The sequence below is a fragment of the Aquila chrysaetos genome, chromosome 13, assembly GCF_900496995.4.
Source record: "Aquila chrysaetos chrysaetos chromosome 13, bAquChr1.4, whole genome shotgun sequence".
Lineage (NCBI taxonomy): Eukaryota > Metazoa > Chordata > Aves > Accipitriformes > Accipitridae > Aquila > Aquila chrysaetos.
This window is the reverse complement of record NC_044016.1, coordinates 23,076,382-23,099,298: the sequence shown is the minus strand read 5'-3', so window position 1 is coordinate 23,099,298 and position 22,917 is coordinate 23,076,382. Positions and strand designations below refer to the sequence as shown.

Genomic DNA, 22,917 nt, shown 5'->3' with positions numbered 1-22,917 from the left:
GAGCACACTGGCAACTTGTTATAATGTCCACGTGTAAACTCTTAGCACAAGTCACATGTGAGGTAGCTTACTGTGAAAGAAAGCAATAAATGCTGACTTCTTTTCACTAGTCAAAATGGTGGTAGATTAAAAATGGTGAAAGTCACTTGAAATAAGCTATCTGGTGTTTTGCTGTGGAGTAAGAATTTGTTTGTGGCTAATAACTGCAGAATAGCTCTTGGTTACATCTCTCTAATTCATGGTGACTTGTGTGACCATGCCCTTTTTTGTAGAGCTAATGTGCTCTAATCATACTGTTGTTATTTTAGAGTTCTAACTTTTCATTGGCATATTTTGTCTTTACAATACATTTTCCTGTAGTGTATTATAGAGTTGTAGCTATACTAGAATTGCCCTGCCAGTAGGAAAAGCTTCTCTGTGCTAGGTCAGACAACTTTACTATCTAACTGAAAAAAAAAACTGGTAAAACACCTATCTACTATCCATCAAGTTGCAGGCTTTGTTACCTTTTTATTAAGAGTTTCCCTAATCTACACAGTTAAACTTCAAAGCTGATAAAAATGAGCTCATAGAAAGCACACATAGATAAAGTAAACACTCCTTGAAACCATTTAAAGACTGAGAGGCATTACAGGTTGCTGGATTTGGGGCTAATGCAAGGTAATCTCTCTCTTACTTTCTTTTGACCTGTTTCTCCCAGAAAAGGATGTGATACTATTCTCACGCCAGTCTCACTAGCAGACCAGGAGATCCAAATAACCCTAGAGCTGCTGATTCAATGAGTGGTTATAGAAAAGAGCATTTCTCAAATATGAAGGATTGTAAGTGAATGTCCCCTGGGAAAGCTTGTTCTGTTTAAGAATGCAGTAGCTGAAATTGTTTTCCACAGTTTATCTTTGCACCCTCCATAAGTCCAAGATCATGGCAATCAAACTTCCACCCAGTGACTTCAATCTCTTTTAAATATTTCAGTGTGGTTGGTACCTGACTTAATTTGCAGACTAACAGTGATGCGGGCACCCAGTCTTTTTTGCTGCTGAAATCTACAGATATCAGCTTCTTGAGAGAGATCAGTGGCTGGATGAAGGAAAGCTGTTTTGCTTGCCACACAATTCACTGCCAAGTCCAAATGCTGAAGCTTCTGCAGGTGTTCTTTCTCAAAAAAAATTGCCTGTGAACATATATTTATTTATGTATTTATGTATTTATTTTTGCTTCAAGCCCTAACAAAGAGAATGATTCCTATTCAGGATATCGAAGAATTGAGTCTTACTGAATTCAGTTGAACTTCTATGCTTAAAACAATACCACACTTAATAGAAAAGGATTTAAACATGTGCTTGCATATTACTTTTTTTTCTTGTTTAGAACCAAGAATGTAAAATATAGCAGCCACAGATCACAATTTTTTTTTATATCTAGACTTTTCTTCCTTGTTAAAACATAACCTTGCAGTATGTTGCGTACAACAGGATCCTTTTAACTACAGAGAGGTCATTAGCTTAAATGGGCTGATGGACTGCTGCTTATGACCACTCACACAAAAGCATTGCAAGATCAAGGTCATGAATATTCTCATTCATTTTGACATTTCATTTCTACTGTATCCTCAGAAGGGGTGAATGATGTGAATCCATGTAGTTTTTATATCTCCCCAATCTTCAGCTATCTACCTTGATAAAAGTTATACTAGCATTGGCCTTTTTTAACTCTACTATTGACATACATTCTGTAACAGATGTTATGTTAGTGGACAATTTACTGTAAGAAGAGTCCAATTCTATTCCTGCCATGTTTATGGAGGCGATAATAAATCCGTCAATCAGAAACTATTCCCTCTCAAGGAGCTTCTTCACCAGAATCTCCAGTTGCCTGCCGTCTTCCTTGCACTACTTATGCAGTGAAAAATGGTCCTCATTGAGCAGAAATGTGGGCGTTATTTGGCTCATCTAATGCTATATATATCATCTCTCTCTCTCTCTCTCCTACTCAGACTTGATGCTATTTCACTTATTGCTGGGTTTCCTGAACTGGTTTTGAGTTTTGTCTAGTTTTTGTCCTTCATCCTTTGCTCATCCACAGTACCCTTCCTTACCTAGAATTCTAACCTCCACATCAGTGAAGTTCCATTTCCTCAACCCAAGTTTCATCAGCTGTGGCATTGTTTCCAGTAGTTTTAACAATTTTTTTAGGCAAACCTTTACATCATTCCCCCAGGGAAGCATCAGCACTTTCATCCCAGGCAGGACATTTAAGCCATCAACTAAATGAAAATAAGTGCAATTTTTCGTTGTTGTTATAACAGCTCACTGTAAAATCACTTTAAAAAGTTAAACCAAATCACATTTCAACAGTGAAGAAAATCCTGGTAGGTTAAAGACTCCAAGATTGTTGCTTTGATAGCAAAGACAGAGCAGCCAATTGCATACAATATTCCTCACTTCTAAAAACTTCCCATTTGCTGAGAGGAAATGGTTCAGGATACCAATTATATCCTACTTAAAAATAAAAGAGGAAAGAATTCTTGAATTTCTGTCTGGATAGGTCTTAGAATTGAAGCTCATTCCCAATTCAAATGATTTAGATAAAGAAAACTTCTGACTTACCAAGTCTGTGGATAACATCTTTTCCTTTCTTTTCTAATAATTTTCCGACAAAGCAAGTACATTCAGTTTTGGCAAATTACAAAGATTCTGAGCTATGAGAGGAAAAAAGCTTGTTATGCATGTTTTCAGTGCAGCATGACTTGTCTTCTATTGCACCTTCCTTAGCTTTGTTTTTTAATGAACAGCAAGACAAGATTTTTAAAAACCTCCAGAGTTTTCTTGTTTTTCTGACGTCTCTCTGATGCAAACTGTGCTCTCTTGTTAACTGTGTCTCTAGGAATTGATAAAATAAAGGACCTGGCCAGCTGTAAGAGCTGGAATAATGGTTCTGTATAACTTATATTCTGGTGGCTAAGTGAATCTTTAGTGGCAATGAGACAACTTTAAGTTGTCTGTGCAACACAGAAGCAGGGCAAAGCTATGTGAACACATGGGAGATTCTTTAGTGGTTTAAGCCCTGGTGACTTCAACCTCCTGCTTCACAAAGCTGTCAAGTTTTTTTGTTATGATATAAAAATGTATATTTTACAGAATCAGAGAACTGTGGAAGAGTGGGACTAGATGGGACCTTAGAGTCTAAACATCTGTAATGGGGCAGGATACTGATAAGACTAAACCATTCATGATACATATTTATCTATCTTGCTCTTTGAAAATTTCCATATTCTCCCTAGGCACTATTTTACCTTCCTGGATTTAAAAAGCTTCTGCCAATACCCATTCTAAATATTCTCTGTTGCAAATTTAGCTACTTTCTTCTCCAGGTGGACAAAAAGAATGGTTGATTCTCATCTCTTTGTAGCAATGTTTAAAGAGCATAAAAAATTTTTCATATCTTTTTCAGTCTTCTCTCTCAACCAAAACAAAACTAAACCATTCCTCCTAAGTCACATTTTCTTAACCTCTAGCTGTTCTTGGTGCTCTCTCTCAATTTCTCCATACCTTTTTAAATTATGATACTGAGGTTGGGCACAGATTTCTTGCTCAGGACTCACCAGCAGATATTTTTTGCAATAGCATAATATTTCCAGTCTTCCACAGAAGAGCTCTGATTCTTTCCTGCTACACAGGTAAATCTCCATTTTATATTCATGATATTCATGTCTCATTCCCCGCTACAGCCCTTTACATCTGTCTATACTGAATCCCCTATCGTTCTTTTTGGAGCACCTCTTAAATGCATCCAATTTTATTTATGGTTTTGTATTCCAACAGGGCTTGTAAGCCTTCCAAGCTCAGTATCATCTGAAATTTTATACATGTATCCTCCATTCTGTCATTTAAGCCATCAGTTAAAATATTGTTTAGAATATGGAAGGATTTGATTGTATGAAAATGTGCTCTCACTTAGTGAAACATTTATGATAACTCTTTGAAAGTAATTTTTCAACCAGTTGTGCACCCATTTTATTTGTATATATTTCATTAGCTTCTTGTTAAGGATGTTGTATAGGATAGGTTAAAAACCTCATTTGAGTTATGATAGATCCAGACTTATCTTTTCACAATCTTATTACCCTGTTCCCTGGAAAGGTTTGATGTGATTTGTTCACACTACCTTTTATCTCTATAATTTAAGTGCTTACAAAATGTGTGATAATCTGTCTCAGAATTTTTCTTGGTATCAGAGGGAGGTTGGCTTCTCTATGATTTCCTCCTTTCAAGGAAAAGATACTGGGTTTTCCACTTTCTTGCCTCCACAAATGTTCAGAGACAGTTGTCTATAGTTCAATGATTCTTTCAGCTTGTTCCTTACATACTTAATTGTGAATTTCCCTAGGTTCTGCTAACCTGAGTTCATGTGTTTTAGTTAAATAATTTTTATTTATCCTTATTTGTACTACTGTGACCTTGTTAAATTATTTGAGTAGGTACCTGATCAGAACTAATATTTTTGGTAATGACTGAAACAAAAACAACTTTGAAAACTAGTTTGCTTGCATCATCCATTATTTGCTTTCCTATTTTCTGTGTTTACAGAGCTATGCAATAGTTTATCTTTCTCTTTTATATAACCTTTATACTTAGGATTTATATAAAAGCTTTATATAAAACTTTCCTTACTGTATTTTACATCTCTGCTAACTGAAACTTAATGTGAACCTAAGTGTTTCTGATTTTATCCTTATATGCTTTTTTCTTCTGTTATAGAATTATGTTTTGATTTTCAAAACATGCATATTCAGTTTGTAAAGTTACTATTACTACTCTTACCTAGAAGTTCCACAGCATTGGTGGAGATACAGCAGTTGACTAGTTGGATTTCTTCCAGTTCACTTAGTTCATCAGAGACTGATCTTACAATGTAGGTTATGCCATCCCCAATAGCTGTCAAATGATTCATGTATAATAAGTGTAGCTTTCTCAAATTTCTGCTACCTTCAGCTATGAATGGAAAAAAAACAAAAACAACCCAGGTCACATTGTTAGGTGAACTGTTTTGATATGTTTATAATGTCTTGATCACAGCAAATGGCTAGACAGAGTTAGATGTTTACTGTCTGGCATACAACTATCTATATTTTGATGCCATGAAATATATGACAGGTTTTGTTTGAAAAAAAATTATAAACACAGCCTCCTGTTCAGCTACTGTATCATGTAATCAATATAAACTGCCCCTCAGTCCAGAGAAAGTAACTCATAGAGGATCAAATGTGATCTTCCTGTGGAACAAATCCAGGAAAAGCATTTTTTTACCATGCCATCAAAGAGAGGATGGGTAGACATATGAATTGCTGTCTCCATTTCAGTTACTGGGTTGTGTGGCCCTAGCAAACATTATTCAAGCTTTTCAACCTTGGTATCCAGTGGCTGACCTTGCAGAAAGTCAGCAATAGGTTAGGGAACAGAACTGTATCATCTTTGCAACCTCCTGACTTGTGGTTCATGCAGCTTAGCCAGTCCTGGGATCAGTATGTTAGATCTGTTTGACTACAGCATGCACTACTGACTTGAAAGGAGCACTGCAATACTTTGTGATGATCAGGATACAGAACACATCAAGACTTCAACGTAAATGTATAAGAAATTACTTCTCTAAATTAGTTGATAGGATTTTCATGTACAAACTTCAGACCAACTTGTTAAAACATTCACATTCTCAGCACTATATACTTGATTATGGTGTAAAATAGGAGAGAGGAAATTACCTAATTTTTTTGCATCACCTTCATCCATACTTATGTTAACTACAAGCCCTTCAGCATTCACAAGTTTCTTTATTCCATCAATAAGTCCACCTGCTGGAAAAAAAAACCATCATAGATGTATACAGCATTTTAATTTAATACAGGAACAAATTCGTATGTGGAACAGATACACTTCACTGATATCAGGTTCTTGTGAAAAGTAAATAATAGCTTTGTGTGAAAATATGAACATCTAAAAGGGATAACCTAAGGAGAATATGACAGAGGTCTACAAAATAATGAGTGCAAGGAAAAGGTTGGGTAGAGACTGACTGACTGGATTTTTTCTTCCAGTACAAGAACAAGAGGCCACCAATTGAAACTAGTCCAAAACAAACATTAAGGACATAGTCCTTCACACCCTTTGCCAAAGGATGATGCAGATGCAGGAAGTTTACATGGGCTCGAAGCAAAGACAGACAAGTACTAGCAGGACCCTTTGGGGAGGTCACTGAATAAACAAATCATAAGCACAGGCAACTGGTCTGAGCTTAAAACAGAGGCTGTGAGATTATTGAGAATAAATTATTATAGATTCTTGCATTGTTCTTGCTCTTCCTTAGACATTCACTTACAAGTGCTGTTGGAGACAATGAACCAAGGTAGATGGACCCTTCCTCTGAATCAGTATGGCTGTTGTTGTTATATTCTTATGCTTTTCTTCCTAACAATCTTGGCATATGTGGGCACACAGGAAAGAGCATTAATTAATATGTAGTTCCAGAATAATCTTGAGATTATATGTCATAGAATGATCGAAAAAATCAGGTTGGGACTTCTGAGGTCATCTAGTTCGATTTCCTGCTCAAAGCAGGGCTGATTTTAAAGTTAGATGAGGTTGCTCGGTGCCTTGTCCAGACGAGTTTTGAAAATCTCCAAGGATAGTGATTAAATGACGTCCAGATCCCTGTTGCAATGTTTGATCACCTTCATGGTAAAAAACTTTTTATGTTCAATTGCAACTTCCCTTGTTACAAGCTTGACATTGTTGACTCTTGCCCTTTACTTGTGCAGCTCTGAAAATTTCCATCTTTTCTACAGCACCCTTAAGGTAATGGACGACTGCAATTAGTTTCCCCATTAGCCTTTTCTTCTCCAGGCAAACCATGCCCAGTTCTCTTAGCTTCTCCTTATGTATCAGGTTATTAGGTGTTCCAGCTCCCTAGCCATGTTAGTGGCCCTCCGTTGGATTCTAACCAGATTGTTAGTATCTATTTTATACTGAGCAGCCTGAAACTGCACATCATATTCCAGATTTGGCCTCAAGAGTGCAGAATAGAAGGGAATAACCACTTCCCAGGGTACACTGGTACTGCCCACAATGTGCTTAGTCTTTATCACTGCAAGAGTGCTTTGCTGACTCATGATCACCTGTCTCTGAGATTTGGCATCATCAGTGCTTGTGTACATTTCTCAAGACAAGATACATTCATAGATAGCTTGAATGAGGAAAAGCTCAGAGCACAGTCCAGCAGGAGATGCACCCATCCTCCATTAGTGCCGTGCTCTAACAGTAACATTGAAGGATCCCGGATGTGTGTGATTCACAGCATAAGGAAATACATGTCCCTCATCCTAATTGTAGAATCCTTCACCTCAGATATGTCTGGAGCATACTACATTATAATTACTACACTCTTATTTATAATGCCATTGCAATTTTCAGAGAAAACAACTATTCAAGCTAGAAGCATTTAATTAATTACGGGAATGACTTATCAAAAGATACTGCAGATTTTCCATCACATTAGGTATTAACATCAGAACTAGACTTCTTTCCAAAAAATGCTTACCTAGATATTATGACAGAGATGTAGGAAGCAATGAGGGAAAATTTCTGCCCAATGTTACAGGTCTAGATTAGGCTACAACACTCTCATCTGGTTGCCAAAACCATATGCATCTGTTGTGAAAACTAAGTTAAAGTGATGGTATGCTGTATCCCACGGCACTTACAAAATTCAGCTAGCGTATAGACATTGTCTCATTTACTGTGGATTATTTGCACCAGAGTTGTTACATTTTTTCTCCCACCTAGTATTTTATTAAAAAACAGATTTTTTAATATATTGTTGTCCTGGGTTCAGCTGGGATAGAGTTAATTTTTACAGGTACCTGGGAGGTGGGGGGGCATAGCCGGGGCAGCTGACCTGAACTAGCCAAGGAGCTATTCCATACCATGTGACATCATGCTCAGTATATATATGGGGAGTGGGCCGGGGGGAGGGTGGCTCTCGACTTTCGGTGGGAGAAGTGGCGGAGCGTCGGGTTCCGGGTGGTGAGCAGTCGCACTGTGCATCACTTCTTTTTTTTTGTATACTCTTTCATTAGTACCGTTGTTGTTGTTGTAACTTTTTTTGTGTTGTCCCAGTAAACTGCCCTTATCTCAACCCTCGAGGTTCCAGGTTTTTTTTTTCTCTCCTCCGTCTCCGCCCTATCCCACCGGAGGGGGGCGGGAGGAGTGAGCGAGCGGCTGCGTGGTCCTTTGCTACCGGCTGGGCTGAAACCACGACAATTGTGTACCAAGAACCAAGAATATAATGAAATGGCAATTTACAGGAATTCAAAGGCCAGACCTGACCTACACAACTAAATAAGTAAATTTACGTAACTGAGTAGACTGCAGTCACTTTCACCAAGAATATAAAATTGCATTCTAGGAATGTAACATTTTTCAAACTGATCAAAACCAGGCATCTTCCATATACAAGGCAGCCATGAGCCCCTTTGTTTTACCTTCTCATCCACATTTATCTAAAAGATCTCATTTACTGTACCTTCCAGATTTTCACTTTGCAGATCTCTTTTATATAAGGTTTTCAGCTTTGTCATTGTTGTGATCTGTTGCTGATCTTCCACAGTAAGAGGTGTGGACTCCACAGTAAGATCTTGTAAGTTTTCACAGGTTTCAAGGACTTCTTTCAATGTTCCTGTGATACCAGCACTATTGCTGATGTGCAGCTTGAGGCTTGCAGCAGAGCAACATATTTTGCCCAGATATTTAATATCACATTTCTTTAACTTGTTGAAATCTTGCAGTGTAATTTCTAAAGATCTGAGACTCTGGTTCTAGTTGAAGAATAAGGAGACAGCCTTTTCAGGAATGTAAGTGTTAAGTGAATTAATTGGAAGATCTTCCACATTTTCATCATCTATTTCCTTACTTGTTGAGTAATTTCCAAAAAAGTGTAACTTAATGAGTCCTAGTACACTAAGACAATTTGGTAAGGATCTAAAAAAATCAGAGAAATAAGTTGGGATATTTTGAGAATTAATGTAAATACTTTTATCACAAAAAACCCTCTTCAAAATCTCTGCTCAAGGCTGATTGTGAAGAACTTTCATAAAAGAAATTAATGACACACTCCACAAAAATATCCTTGTCAGTTCCTCTTAAATCTTCCTTTTCTGTTATATTTTCTGATTTTTTTGTGTATTCTCTTTCCAAAGCCACATTATTTAATGAAAACAGTTCAGAATTATCTCTATGCTGATCAGTTCTCTTCAGTAAGTCCAAAATTATTCTAGTGGCATCTAGAGAGGATCCACAAGTGTAGACAATCAATTGAAATAATTATTAGTAATATCTGAAATAATATTAATTTTCTGTAGATAACTATACCTTTTCTTTACTTCTGCTTCTTGGCAGGATGTTAATAGTTTGCAAAGTTTTCTGCCTGCAGTGTATTCCTGAAATGATTTGTGAAAGAATCTATATGTTGGCTTTAGTCTTTGAGCTGTGTATTTATTTAGAAGACCTGAAGCTAGCAGGACTTTTTCTTATGTCAGCTAAATCCTCAGTCTGAAAATCAAATCTTTGATCAAATATTCCATCTAAAGCTAAGTCTCCACAATGATTTATGCTCAGCATCATATGATTTTCTGTTATTTCTTTTGTTTTGTACCTGTTTTTTTCCACCATCAAGTCATACAAAGCAGAGAAAAGTAGGGTCTGGGTGCTTGGATGAAAATTACTTTCACCCATTTGGATGGCACAAGAAATGATGACAGAGTAGAGTCTTCATAAGGTTCTTCTTGTAAGTGGCCTCTTTAAGCTGGTTTAACAGACCATGAGCCAGCTTGTCAAGACATTGTTAATGAGCTTCTTGCAACTCTCCTCCGATAGATCTCCTATTACAGCAATCAGTGACCCAAACTGTCTGATTTTATGAATAGATCCAGTCCTGGTAGCAATAATGACCATGTTCCTGAATTTGTGGTTTTCTTTAATCATTGCTTTTATCTCTGGACAGTTTGGGGGTTTGAATTCATCATATCCGTCTAACAGTAAAAGAACCTTTGTCTTTGTACTAGTAGCATTTTCATGAAACCTTGTTTGCGGATGAGGTGGTGTTCAAAATGAAGCTGATCAGACAGTGATATATTCCATGTCTTGTGCTAGTCAGGCTGATAAAGAAAACAAATTGGAAGATTTTCAAAGCGGAGCAATTTTCAGAAGCCCAGAGTACAGCAATTCTTTTTAGACAAGTTGTTTTTCCTTTGCCAGCTTCTCCTTCTATAACGCAGGGATTTTTCAGTTCCTCCAGAAGGACGTTAAGTGTCAGCTGTCCTTTCCTGCTATTATGTATATTTTTTTTCCACAGCAAGACATCAGTATAGGCCATTCCAAAATAAAAAATTATGCCAATATCACTACCCAGAGGATGTATTTTTTAAAAGCTGAAGATAGATACACATACTTTAAAACCTGAATCAAATAATTTAATTTATCTTGTTCCACTTGCCTGGTAGTACCTGAGGCAAACAGATCATGTATCAGTGAATTAAATAGTCAATGAGTTTGTCAATTAAAATTTCAGTACTTTTGGAAGAACCACCTGAATGTACTTGCTACATTAATGAAATGGTGATAAGCAAGAGGCATGAGATGTATTTATTGTCCACTGTCTAGGCGAGACTTAATTGATAAGGGCTGTAGTTAATCCTTGGGCAGAAGATTCATACAGTCTGCAGACACCACTCTGGCTCCACTTAATTCCTTATTTGAGGGCCTTTTGGACTTACCCTATTCGTGCATTGGATTCCAAAAATGTAAGCTTGCATACAGGCATATGAAAGTGTATATGTGCAAATGCATGATGAAAGTATGAGTTTTTTATGTGATAAGGTTTTAATATGGAAGTACAGCATTTATAGATATATGAAAGGTATTGGAGTATTGAGAGAGATACATTTGTAAATCAGTAACAGTTTTTGACTGTTGGACCGAATGAACTTTTAATCTAGTTCTTTTTTTAAACTATGTCTCTTGCATTTTTGTTACTTTTTGTTAGTCTAAGAGTTGCTTTCATACAGTTTGGAGGTGAGCTTAATTGAACCTTCTATCCTAGACACAATAAAATGTAATAACATCTGGAAAGTCTGAAGCTTACAAAAAACCAGCTTCTAAAGGGAGTCCTGGAAGGTTTGTATGCACTACTTTTTAAAGAGCATAGATGGAGAATAAGGGACAGGGCTGAGTCAGACATTTATTTCAAGATCAGATTTTTGAAGCAGGTGGAGTAAAGAAGCACAGTCCCACAAACTGAAGGAAATCAGGGAAACCTATTTTAGGGAAATGTTTCGGTAATAAATGTCATGCCTCTCTGGGAGTGCCGAAAGATTAGCCTAGGTGTATGCCTTACATTTATACAATAAGATAGTCCTTTAACAACATAACGAACTTGCAGCCTGTGCACAAGTAGTTTCAGCTTCCAGGGAAGAGGTTTATGTTTGAAAAATTCATTACATATCCCCATTAGATTTTATATTAATTTTGTCCATAGAACTGATATAATTCAGTGTTCAGCTCACCCACAACTCTCTTACAATAAACAAGTGATGGGATGTGTTTAACTGTCTGAACTTCAACTATCTGATCACAGATGATTTTCACCTTTTCAGAATTTTTCACTGGATTTGGGTTTCCCCTCTTTGTGTCTTAACAGTTGTAAAATTTCTTAGTGTTCACTCTCTTATTCTCTCAGATGAAACAATTTAGACCATACAGATCAAATTAGAGTTTACTTAACTACAGAATTATAAGACTATTGTAAAAATGAGTGCATTGCAAGTTTTTCATGGTTTTTTCTATAATAATTTAACTCCTGATTAGAAGACAAAAATATAAGCAGTAATACTTACAATATCCTTGCAGCTCATGAAAGAGAAAAGGCTTGTGTTTCTCACGTGACTTAACCAAAATATTGCAGGCTTCTGAACCTTTATTCAGAATCATGTAACTCATCATTCTTGAGTCTTCTTGTTCAAACTTTTCACAGGCAATGGCATTCACTTCTTCACAAGATATGACATTGCAGGCCAAAAGGTCATCTGCTATTTGCTCAACAGTGATCATTACCATTCTTTGAATGAGATGTACTCTGTTGCTTTCTATAATTTCACTGAGAAGAGAGAATTCAATTTCTTAGAGTAAGTCTAGCTCAAACAGTAGCTGAAACGTAATCTGTCCTTCAGTATTCAATGCACACTTTTGTGGTGCACTGAGTGGCTAATACCTACACAGGTACAAATAGCATTTGGCAAATGGCGAGATCTTCATAAGAATGTAGAAAAGTTTATAAAAGTTTCTGTGAATGGTTAGGAGGTTTCTGGTAAAAAAAGATGCAGTATGGAATGTATCAGTATGGGTACGAAAGTCACACGATATGTCTGAGACGTTGGTTGGCATCACAGAAACATTAAAAGTTTCAATGGAAATTGCTTTTGAAAGTTATATTATTTACTGATATGTCTAAATATGGGTTCATATTTCTGGATCTGCATTTGAAAATCTTGGCAAGTTCATGCAGGACATGACAAATATAATTTGATTCTTCAAACAAAACCTGTATGAAGTACTTAAATATTATTACACTCATTTTAAGATTAAAAAAGTCAAACGAGTTACACTTAATGCCCAAGCTCATAGGCAGTCCTGAACACATCCCACAATGAAAACATCCCCAAACAGGCTTCTGTACTCTGTGGTTGGGATGGCTAAGAATCAGTGTCGGGGCATGCAAGCACTCCGAACCAGAAGGAATATATATATATGATATTTATCTGTGTGTAGCTTGGAGAACTGCACAGATTCTCAGCTCCCAAGCTAGCCAAGAAGTGCCTGTATCTGGCCAAAATGATTTTTGAATAGCCAGTTTAAGGTAGGTAACAGCATTGTGTAGGCAGTAAGGAGATAAAAGAAAGATATGATAGGAATGAGATAGGGCTCTGGCCTGATGTTGGAAAATTGGAGTCATTAGGGACAGCCCCATTTCAGTTGGGCAGCTCTGTTCTCTTTCCTTCCACAAAATCCAGGAGACATTTGAGATATAATAGTAATAACTAGGGTAGTCATGGGAATGTCTTTTGTGGGAAGATGGGTATGTGCCACAAGGATTTCTCCAAAAAGAGCTGCATTTTGAGAATTTTACATTTTTTGCAAATTTGTAATTTCATTGTGTAGAATTTTAAAATAAATGTTGGGGGCATTGATTTACATGCACATGTCAAAATAAACTGGACTATCATTCCACTAAGTTTTTTAGACCTTGAATATTACAGTAAACAAGACTTTTTCAGGGATAATTTTATAAAACTTAAGCTTCTGTATAATTGTGGAGGAAAGGGAGAAGATGGTCTTTACAAGTCTGAAATTATCTGCAATATTTTGGAATAAACTGTAGAAATTACTGTAAGATAGCTAAAATGAGTAATACCCAGTTCAGAAAGATATTTCGTCAGAAAAAATTAAGCCAAAATTTTCTATTTATAACATGGTAAAATAGGGATTTTTTTATAAAAATTCTCCGTAAAGGCTACCTTTAAAAACATTTTAGAGCAAGACTTTTTACAATGTTAATAAATAGCCATATTATATAACTAGAACATAAATATAGCAATTGTATTGTTTTTTGAGAAGATATTTTCTTTTTAAGTTTATTTCATTTTTTTAATTACTATTTAAATCTAATGTTAAATACAAAGAAACTGTAGTTTATAAATCTTACTTGTTCAGACTGAAAGTTTCAGTGCTTGAACTGTGGAACAGTGAATCTAATATCCAGAAGGAAAAACAAAACAAATAAAAAGATTGAATACTCCAGATATTACTCTCACTTTTCTAGACCAGAAAAAAAATTACCTTTTGTGAAATGTTGATATGAAATTAGTCAGGTGTAATAGTATTCTCTCTAGGTGAATTGACTACAATCTTATACATGTATTTGATAACTTTAAAGCACGTTTCAAATCAATAAGCAGGAAATATTGATTTAAGCAAGTTATTTTAATCTTCTGTGCTTTAATTCCTAAGAAATAGATCATTCTCATAGACCAGCATAATCATTAAAATATAACCTTTAAAGTAAATTGGTCATTATTTTTGACAACCAGAAAGATACAGTTCATTTTTCACATTGTTTCAGTTCATGTTTCACATAGTTTCATAGTGTAATATATATATGCAGATTCTTATTTTTTTACACTTTTATCATTAAGGATAGTGAATGAGCCATATGTTACTTATTTATTTGTTTTTACTTTGAATGATACCAAGATACATTTGGATGGAAATGGCAATTAAGGTAATAGGGTATAAAACCAACATTTAAATTCATGTATTCATTACATAAAACTAAATAAAGGTACCTTAAATAAAATTACTTACTTTTAATAGATACAACTGAGAAAATAAAGTACATTTGTGATATAAAATGTAGTAGGTCAAATTAAAGGTCCATCTAGCTCAGTATCCCGTCTCCAGCAGTGCCTTCTGTAAGATGTTACACTCCTTAGGATCTTTTCCATTTCCATTATATTCTTTTTAAGATAGAATGCTAGAGCAGACCATGGTATTAAGATATCATATGGCTTTATGGATGGACACAGTGCCACAATAATGTTCTCTCTTTGATTCTCCATTTTCTGACAGTTCCTTCCATTTGCTTTTACTGAGCATTAAGCCAATATTTTCATGGAGCTATCAATTTTAACCCCCAGCTCTCATTTGTAAAAGTTAATCACCATCCTCATGTAAGGAAAACCACAATTTTTAAGAGTAACTTAACAATATACTGAATTAAATGTTTGCTTAGACAAGCTTTTTTAAAAAGCCTTAAAATACTTAAATATCAAATGTAGAAGCACAGTCTATTAACATTAACCCTCTCTAAGCCAAAACTTAAATATTCTAAAGCTTCTAGAATCTACAGTAGTCTCCAGTATTGCCAGCTTTACTTAGTAATAATCTCATAGTTTGTAGCACACTAAATAGTATTTTAATAGTTAATAGTAATTAATAATAACTGCTAGTATACTAGATTACTACTTAGTCATAAATTCTGGAAAACTATACTGGTTTCACAGTGCTGAAAGACTAATTTGAACTTGCTCCTGTAAAAAGTATCACCTTAAATATTACAACTTTTCTAATAGTTTTTCTAAGCAAATGCATACAGGCTTTTCTTTTTTGTTTAAAGAAATAGTTAAAAGAAGTAGTTGTAAATTCCCCACTGCCAAAGGCATGTAAGGTTACTTAAGAGAAAAAAATTTATAGCAAAATGAAGTTAAAACCTCTCCTAAACTGTCTTCTTTAAAAATATTCAAGAAGGTAGTGGTAAGAAAGCAAGCCATTAACCCACTTCAGAGTGCTCTTAAATTAAAAAGACTCAGTAAGCAGTAAAGTGTCATAGTGCTTGTCAAAATCTCATGCCATATTATCTGTAGGTTCCTTTCCTCCTTGTACAATTACTTAATATCTTGTTTGCTTAAAGAGTATGTTGTGCAATACCTTTCTGTTGCCAGAAACATATGGAACGTTTCTTGATGTAAAGCAAGTTCCAGTTCATAACTATTTGAAATTTTATGATACAGCAGTTATCAAAACTCCAGGGTTAATGGTCAAGTTAGTAAATATTTCTACTACCAGTAGAAATGAGTGTATCTACAATGCATTTACTTCATTCGCTCTTTAATGGTTTCACTGAAAGATAGTAACTTTAATTCATGAGTGAGATGTTCACTGTGGGACTCTGTGATATCTAGACTAAACCATGGAGTCTTGCTGTTCCAGGAAGCAAGGGCTCAGTGCTTTCCTCACTAATTGGAGCAGCACTGACTCAAGCAGCTAGCTATAGTGAGGCAGGCCCAAAGAGGGGTCTAACAGCCCTAGATGCAAATGCAAAACCCATTTCAAAGTGGATGATTTATACTATCAGCATAAAGATTAGCCTAATCTGATATTACTCTGAGACATAAGTGTGGACACATGTTTAGCTAACATCGGCCGCAAGAGCATTCCAGAGGCCTTTAGAAGACCTTGAACAGAATAAACAAGAAGACTAAAAAAGAAAGATGCCAATTAGAAGAACACAGGTGCACATTCCACGATAAAGGGAACTTGGCACAAAGAACCTCAATTCGGCAGTTTATCTTGACCAATTAGACTGAGACAAGTTTCGCGTGTTTTAATTGGTATAACCAATTATGTCCTATGTTTATGCGCGTGTACAGAGTTAGTATAACCAATTATATTTTATGTTTATGCGTGTGTACAGTGTTGATATAACCAATCATATTTTATGCTTGTGCGCGTGTACAGTGACTTTGCAGAATATGTGACTATAAATATGTGTGTGTTTTAACAATAAAGTGTCGTCTGTTGTCTGCTCTCAAGATTACAGGCGTCCGTCTACTTCAATCTCCTCACATAAGGAATAAAACTCCCCAGCAACTCTGCTACTTCCCCTGTCACAGCAGTTGGCTCCAGACTTCCTCCAAGAAATCAAAAGATGACTCTTAACATCAATGATTCTGACTTCCTTTTCACAGTAAATATTACAAAATGTTCCATTAAATTCACATACTGCATGATTTTTGTATTTCTAGAATTAAAATTAGACAGGAGCCCTTCCTAAGATAACCATTTGCAGATAGATTGGATTTGTGGCTATCCAACAAGGTATTTGTATGCAGCACAGCTTTCTACAGCCTTTTAAAATACTTCCTTTCCCTTTTTCCTTTCCCTGACTACTGTATAGTAAGTCAGAGCGCAGGCAAATTGTCCCACTGGTGGTAGCAGTGAAGTCAGCACTTGCAAACAGTTAAGATACAAAGAAGGGTTGTTATGTGCAAAGAGCTACAAGACAACCTAAACTTCAGTAGACCAACTGGAGCAATTTATGATTGCTCACATTTTTACATGTAGTCTGGGCCTTAATCAATGACGGTTATTTCTAAAGTGCACAGAAGGGGAAAATGCATAAAATGCTGAGAAATCTAGTAGCAGCATCTGGGTGAAACAGGTTACTCAAATGGTTTTGAACACTTTTTTTCAGAATCCCACCCTGAACTGAAATCCTGGGCAAGGGCTGATCTGGCAAAAGCAGTGCTAGAGTGCCCTCCGCTGGCACAGCCCAGGCAGGGGACAAGGGGTTGCTCACTTGAAGAGTCTGAAGGGGAAGGGAAGGGGGCTGAAAGGAGGGGGAGGACAGCCAATATCTTAATATTTGAGCAAATGCTGAGAAAAATCCAGAGTGCCTAGATCAGGTGTGTTTCTCGATCCTTCACTGTTCTTGTATGACAAGGCATCAGGAGGAGCAACTCTTGAAAATATACTCACTGTTCTTAATTTAGGTAAGCATGGGCAGAATGTCTTTCCTGTCTCCTTCAGCATCTCTTCTATGTGAAATTCCATTTGGTTCTCAGCTGGTAAAAAAGTCCCTAGGAAAAGAAATAATTAAAACAAGTTTCCTTCTATTATCAAAATCATGTTTAAAAAGAAGATAATGAATGTCTTTATAAACAGTCTGTTGAAAGCAGAGAAATAGAATGACTTACTTGCTCATGTTCATACAGAGATCAAGTCAGAATCATAGACAATGAGAAAATATGGAAAATATTTCCAAATAGCGAACAAGATCTCTTCTTTGCTAGGCACGCTCAGCAGTGTCACAGAACTGTCTTCTGCTTCACATCAACCTGCATGTATTTTAGTTATACTTAGAAAATCATACAGCACACGCAAAGCATTGGATCCAGTGCATGAAGCCATGAAATGAGCAGAGAAAGAACTAGTCACCCAGCCTATTATGCAATCTTATTTCTCACTGCTCCTGTTTGGCACATTAATAAAATGTACATTTGTGACTCATCGCATAATATTCTGTCATTAATTATCATTGTCTCAAGTTTCACCCTCAAAGCTGATCCAGTGTGAGACTTCTTTTGTCTCCTCCCACCCTTTTACAGTACCCTGAGAGCTACTTCTCACGTTTATCAAGAAGTACCGCCAAGTCTTGTTCTAGCAGTGTATGGTGCTAGTCTTGTTAGAAGACAGGTACCAAACTCCTTAAAGGTTTTGACACCCAATTTCAATAAATAAGAATTACAATGGAGCAAGTGACAGGTTTGCCTTAAGTGCAAGCAATTCCTTGACATGGCATTCTTTGTTGTCAACCCTATGTGTAGTTAAACAAAAAAAATTGAAAAACAAGCAAATAAACAAAAAACTACAAAGACAGGAGCCAAAAGGAGCCTAGGCTCTACAGAGGGATCTGGACAGGCTGGATCGATGGGCCAAGGCCAATTGTATGAGGTTCAACAAGGCTAAGTGCTGGGTCCTGCACTTGGGTCACAACAACTGCATGCAATTCTACAGGCTTGGGGAAGAGCAGCTGGAAAGCTGCCTGTCGGAAAAGGACCTGGGGTGTTGGCCGACAGCCAGCTGAATATGAGCCAGCAGCATGCCCAGGTGGCCAAGAAGGCTAACAGCATCTTGGCTTGTATCAGAAATAGTGTGGCCAGCAGGACTAGGGAAGCGGGCATCCCCGTGTACTCAGCACTGGTGAGGCCGCACCTTGAGTACTGTGTTCAGTTTTGGGCCCCTTGCTACAAGAAAGACACTGAGGTGCTGGAGTGTGTCCAAAGAAGGGCAACGAAGCTGGTGAAGCAGAAGTCTTATGAGGAGCAGCTGAGGGAACTGGTGTTGTTTAGCCTGGAGAAAAGGAGGCTGAGGGGAGACCTTATCCCTCTTTACAACTACCTGAAAGGGGGTTGTAGCAAGGTGGGTGTCAATCTCTTCTCCCAAGTAACAAGCAATAGGGCGAGAGGAAATGACCTCAAGTTGCACCAGGGAAGGTTTAGAATGGCTATTAGGAAAAATTTCTTCACCAAAAGCATTGTCAAGCTTTGGAACAGGCTGCCCAGGGAAGTGGTACAATACCACCACCCCTGGAGGTATTGTAAAAGATGTGCAGATGTGGCACTTAGGAACATGGTTTAGTGGTGGACTTGGCAGTGCTAGGTTAATGGTTGGACTTGATCGTAAGGGTCTTTTCCAACCTAATTGATTCTATGATTCCATGACTCTAATTTTGTCCAAAACCAGGAATGTCTGGCATCCTAGGGAGGGCACAGCTTCCAGAAGCATCCGAGATATCCCAGCAACAACAGGGCACAGCACAATGATAACAGTGTAGGTAAATATAATATAGAATCATAGAACCATAGAATATCTCAAGTTGGAAGGGACCCATAAGGATGATTGAGTCCAACTCCCACCTCCTCACAGGACTACCTACCAATAAACCATATGACTAAGAGCATCATTCAAAAACTCTTTGAACTCTGGCAGGCTGGCTGTAACAGAGTAGAAGAAGAGACATCAGAAATTGAAGGAAGCCTATTGCAAAGGTCTTGTAACAAACAAGTTCCACATAATAGTAAAGAAAATTAGTTACTCTTACCAGTTGTCTTGATTGCTCAACTTTTTAACGGGGAAATAAAATTACACAAATATCTGGGCCATTTTCTATTATCAAGACAGTTTTCAATAAAAAAATAGGTTACATGCAATTATAGGTGATTTTTTTCTGCTGCTGCAAGGGAACTGATAATCACTGTAAAATGCCCACGGAGAACCTGAACCCAAGTTATATCTGATATAAATGCAAACTTCAGTTATGGTTGGATATGGCAAAGTAGAAGCTTTCAGTCATTCTCTCTCCATAAAAATCATATTGGCTCTTACTTGTTCAAAATTATTTGAGATGGAACTCGCAGTGATTTCCTTTAATGGGATATATATGAGAAAGGAGGTTCCTTCTCCAAATCAAACCACTGCTCTAATGCAATTTCTCACCCTGTAACTTTTTCAATTTAAAATACATCCATATTGATGCTCCATGGCATTTAATGCCTTCTATGTATGAAGTAGAATTAAATATATGTAGCATGAATACCAAATTTAAGCCTGTTTCCCTGAGATGTCAGGGGAAAAAAAGTGTCCTCAGAGAACACATGTATTGGTAATCAGCAGGGAGCAGAGGGAAGGAGCTAATGGCTAAGCCTAAGCAAGGTTATCTGGGAGCTTTTCTGTTAAATCTAGTAGTTGTTGAACACATAAAACACGAGATCCTGGTTCCTGATTCTTCAAAGCCTGGCAACAGCATCTCAATTGTATTATTTTGCAACTTCCTTAGTACTACATAGGTGTCTCTGTAGGCCAGTCAAAAACATGCTTCACAGCAGTATCATCTACCAGATCATGAATAGACCACTAGGTGATGCTTTGCAGGTTATCCAACTGGACATTAGGAAGCATTTCTTTAATAAGAGGGTGGTCAAACACTGGAACAGGCTTCCTAGAGAGGTGGTCAATGCCCCAAGCCTGTCAGTGTTTAAGAGGCATTTGGACAATACCCTTAATAACATGCTTTAACTTTTGGTCAACCCTGAAGTGGTCAGACAGTTGGACTAGATGATCGTTGCAGGTCCCTTCCAACTCCTATTCTATTCTATTCTATTCGTCACAGTTGCTGCTAGCAAGGCCTGGCAGAGGAGCTATCATGGATGTAGCAGCTTAAACTGTGGCAGAAGTTTTTGGATATGCTAATGCATTTTAATTATGAACTAAAAAGGCAGCAATTCTAGAGTGTACGCAATGTGCTGCATTCTATGTCTGATTTGTGACTATGCCAGATTTCCTTCTAGACAAGGGAATTGCAGGAGAGCAGTCCAGAAACCTCAGAATGGCAGAGGACTTCCAAGGACATGACTAATATACAGGGGCCAAGTATAGCTTAAAAAATACCATGAAAACTGCATATAGATACTGAGAGGGAGCCTTCAACAAGGCCAAGTGCCGGGTCCTGCACTTCGGTCACAACAACCCCATGCAGCACTACAGGCTTGGGGAAGAGTGGCTGGAAAGCTGCCCAGCAGAGAAAGACCTGGGGGTGCTGGTTGACAGCCGGCTGAATATGAGCCAGCAGTGTGCCCAGGTGGCCAAGAAGGCCAACGGCATCCTGGCCTGCATCAGAAATAGTGTGGCCAGCAGGAGCAGGGAGGTGGTTGTTCCCCTGCACCTCGAGAACTGTGTTCAGTTTTGGGCCCTTCACTACAGGAAAGACATTGAGGTGCTGGAGCATGCCCAGAGAAGGGCAACCAAGTTGGTGAGGGGGCTGGAGCACAAGTCTTATGAGGAGCGGCTGAGGGAACTGGTGGTGTTTAGTCTGCAGAAAAGGAGGCTGAGGGGAGACCTTATTGCTCTCTACAACTACCTGAAAGGGGGTTGTAGTGAGGTGGCTGGAAATAGGACGAGAGGAAATAGCCTCAAGTTGCAGCAGGGGAGGTTTAGGTTGGATATTAGGAAAAATTTATTTACTGAAAGGGTTCTCACGTATTGGAACAGGCTGCCCAGGGAATTGGTTGAGTCACCATCCCTGGAGGTATTCAAAAAGCACGTAGACAAGGCACTCCAGAACATGGTTTAATGGGCATGGCTGATGGTTAGACTCGATGATCTTGAAGATCTTTCCCAACCTAAATGATTCTATGATTCTAAATCAAAAAGAATGGGAGAAAAAAAAGGATATAGGGTAACAGAATAGATTTAGGATTGTATATGGGAAACAATTATCAACAGCGTTGCAGATGACCTTGATGATACTGGGAGGTAGAGCCGTATAAAATCGCTGGATAGTAAAGATGGAGGCAATTCCTTCTGAACAGTCCAAAGGATGCATTTTTTCATATCCATCATGGAAGGAAAATATTTGCGATGATGCTTTTATTCAACAAAGAAAGAAAAATAAAAAGCGCAGAGTTATATTTGAAAGGCTGAGCATTTTCCAGCAAATCTTTTGATACCAGAAGTTCAAAATACTATTTTTTAGCAGTATGCAGGAAGCAGATTACACAGGTCAAGCAGCATATAGAAAGACATGAAGAAAATATCTCACTATTAAATGAGAAGCAGAGTTACAATTAAACACGCTAACAGGCAGTTGGTAGGTGGGGGCAGGCAGAGGGCATTGGCCACATAGATGAACAAAACTTGTGGAAGACAACCAGGAAAACTTTCAGATGGCTGTGAGGGGGTGAAGCTGTCATCCCAGGGTGCTGCAGACACCGAATTTCTGCCATCAGCCTTCAGATCAGTTCTGGGAGGTCAGACTGGACTACAACATCTGGCCTCTTATCTTGAATACTGCCCATCATGATGACAGCAGCTCCTGCACCCACCAGCCAGCACCGTCAGAGGGCCGTTTCTCGTTGTTCATACGGTCTTGCCAGCCGGCCTTCCACGAGAAGCACTTGCTGGAGGAATACTTTTTTTTTTTTGGGGGGGGGGGGGGGGGGGGGAGGTGGAGGGGGTTGAAAGTAGTGCATTTCCCGGGGCTACCTTTTGTCGTGGCGTTCAAGTACCGAACCGACCCGGTACGCTGGTAACCCACAGGTCTCGCAGCGTAAATAGCACAGGGCACTAGCAGAGGGGCCTGTTCAGGAGCCGGCAACCGGTGGGGATTGATCTCTGGGCTGCAGCCCGCAGCCCCAAACCCCAGCCCAGCACCGCATCTGTGCGCCGCCAAAAAGGGCCTCCGCGCGGGCGGCCCGGGGACGGATGCCATCGGCAACGGGGAGCAGACCCAGCACAGGCGGGCCGCCCCTGGAGGGCGGAAGGGAAGGACGCCGCTGTGCGACGTCGGCCGGATCATGCCGTAGGAGCCGAAGCCAGCCCTCGGCGGGGTGCGCAGAGGGACACCACCACAGCTCCTCCCACCAGCCAGGTCATGCCTCGTCCACTCAGGAGGAGCTTTATATCGGAGCCGAAGTGACCT

At 38.3% G+C, this 22,917-nt stretch overlaps 1 protein-coding gene across 1 annotated transcript; it reads right to left on the bottom strand.

The window, feature by feature from the left end:
• Positions 1-855: 855 nt before the first annotated feature.
• NLRC4 (NLR family CARD domain containing 4) lies at positions 856-22,794 on the bottom strand. Its single transcript, XM_030035692.1, is given in 17 exon segments — positions 856-1,100; positions 2,096-2,263; positions 2,607-2,642; positions 2,645-2,698; positions 4,821-4,991; positions 5,759-5,848; positions 8,575-9,100; positions 9,102-9,367; positions 9,370-9,578; positions 9,580-9,807; positions 9,809-9,881; positions 9,884-10,093; positions 10,096-10,176; positions 10,179-10,481; positions 10,484-10,552; positions 11,942-12,201; positions 22,505-22,794. Coding segments are annotated over 17 exon segments (3,279 nt in total).
• Positions 22,795-22,917: the final 123 nt, after the last annotated feature.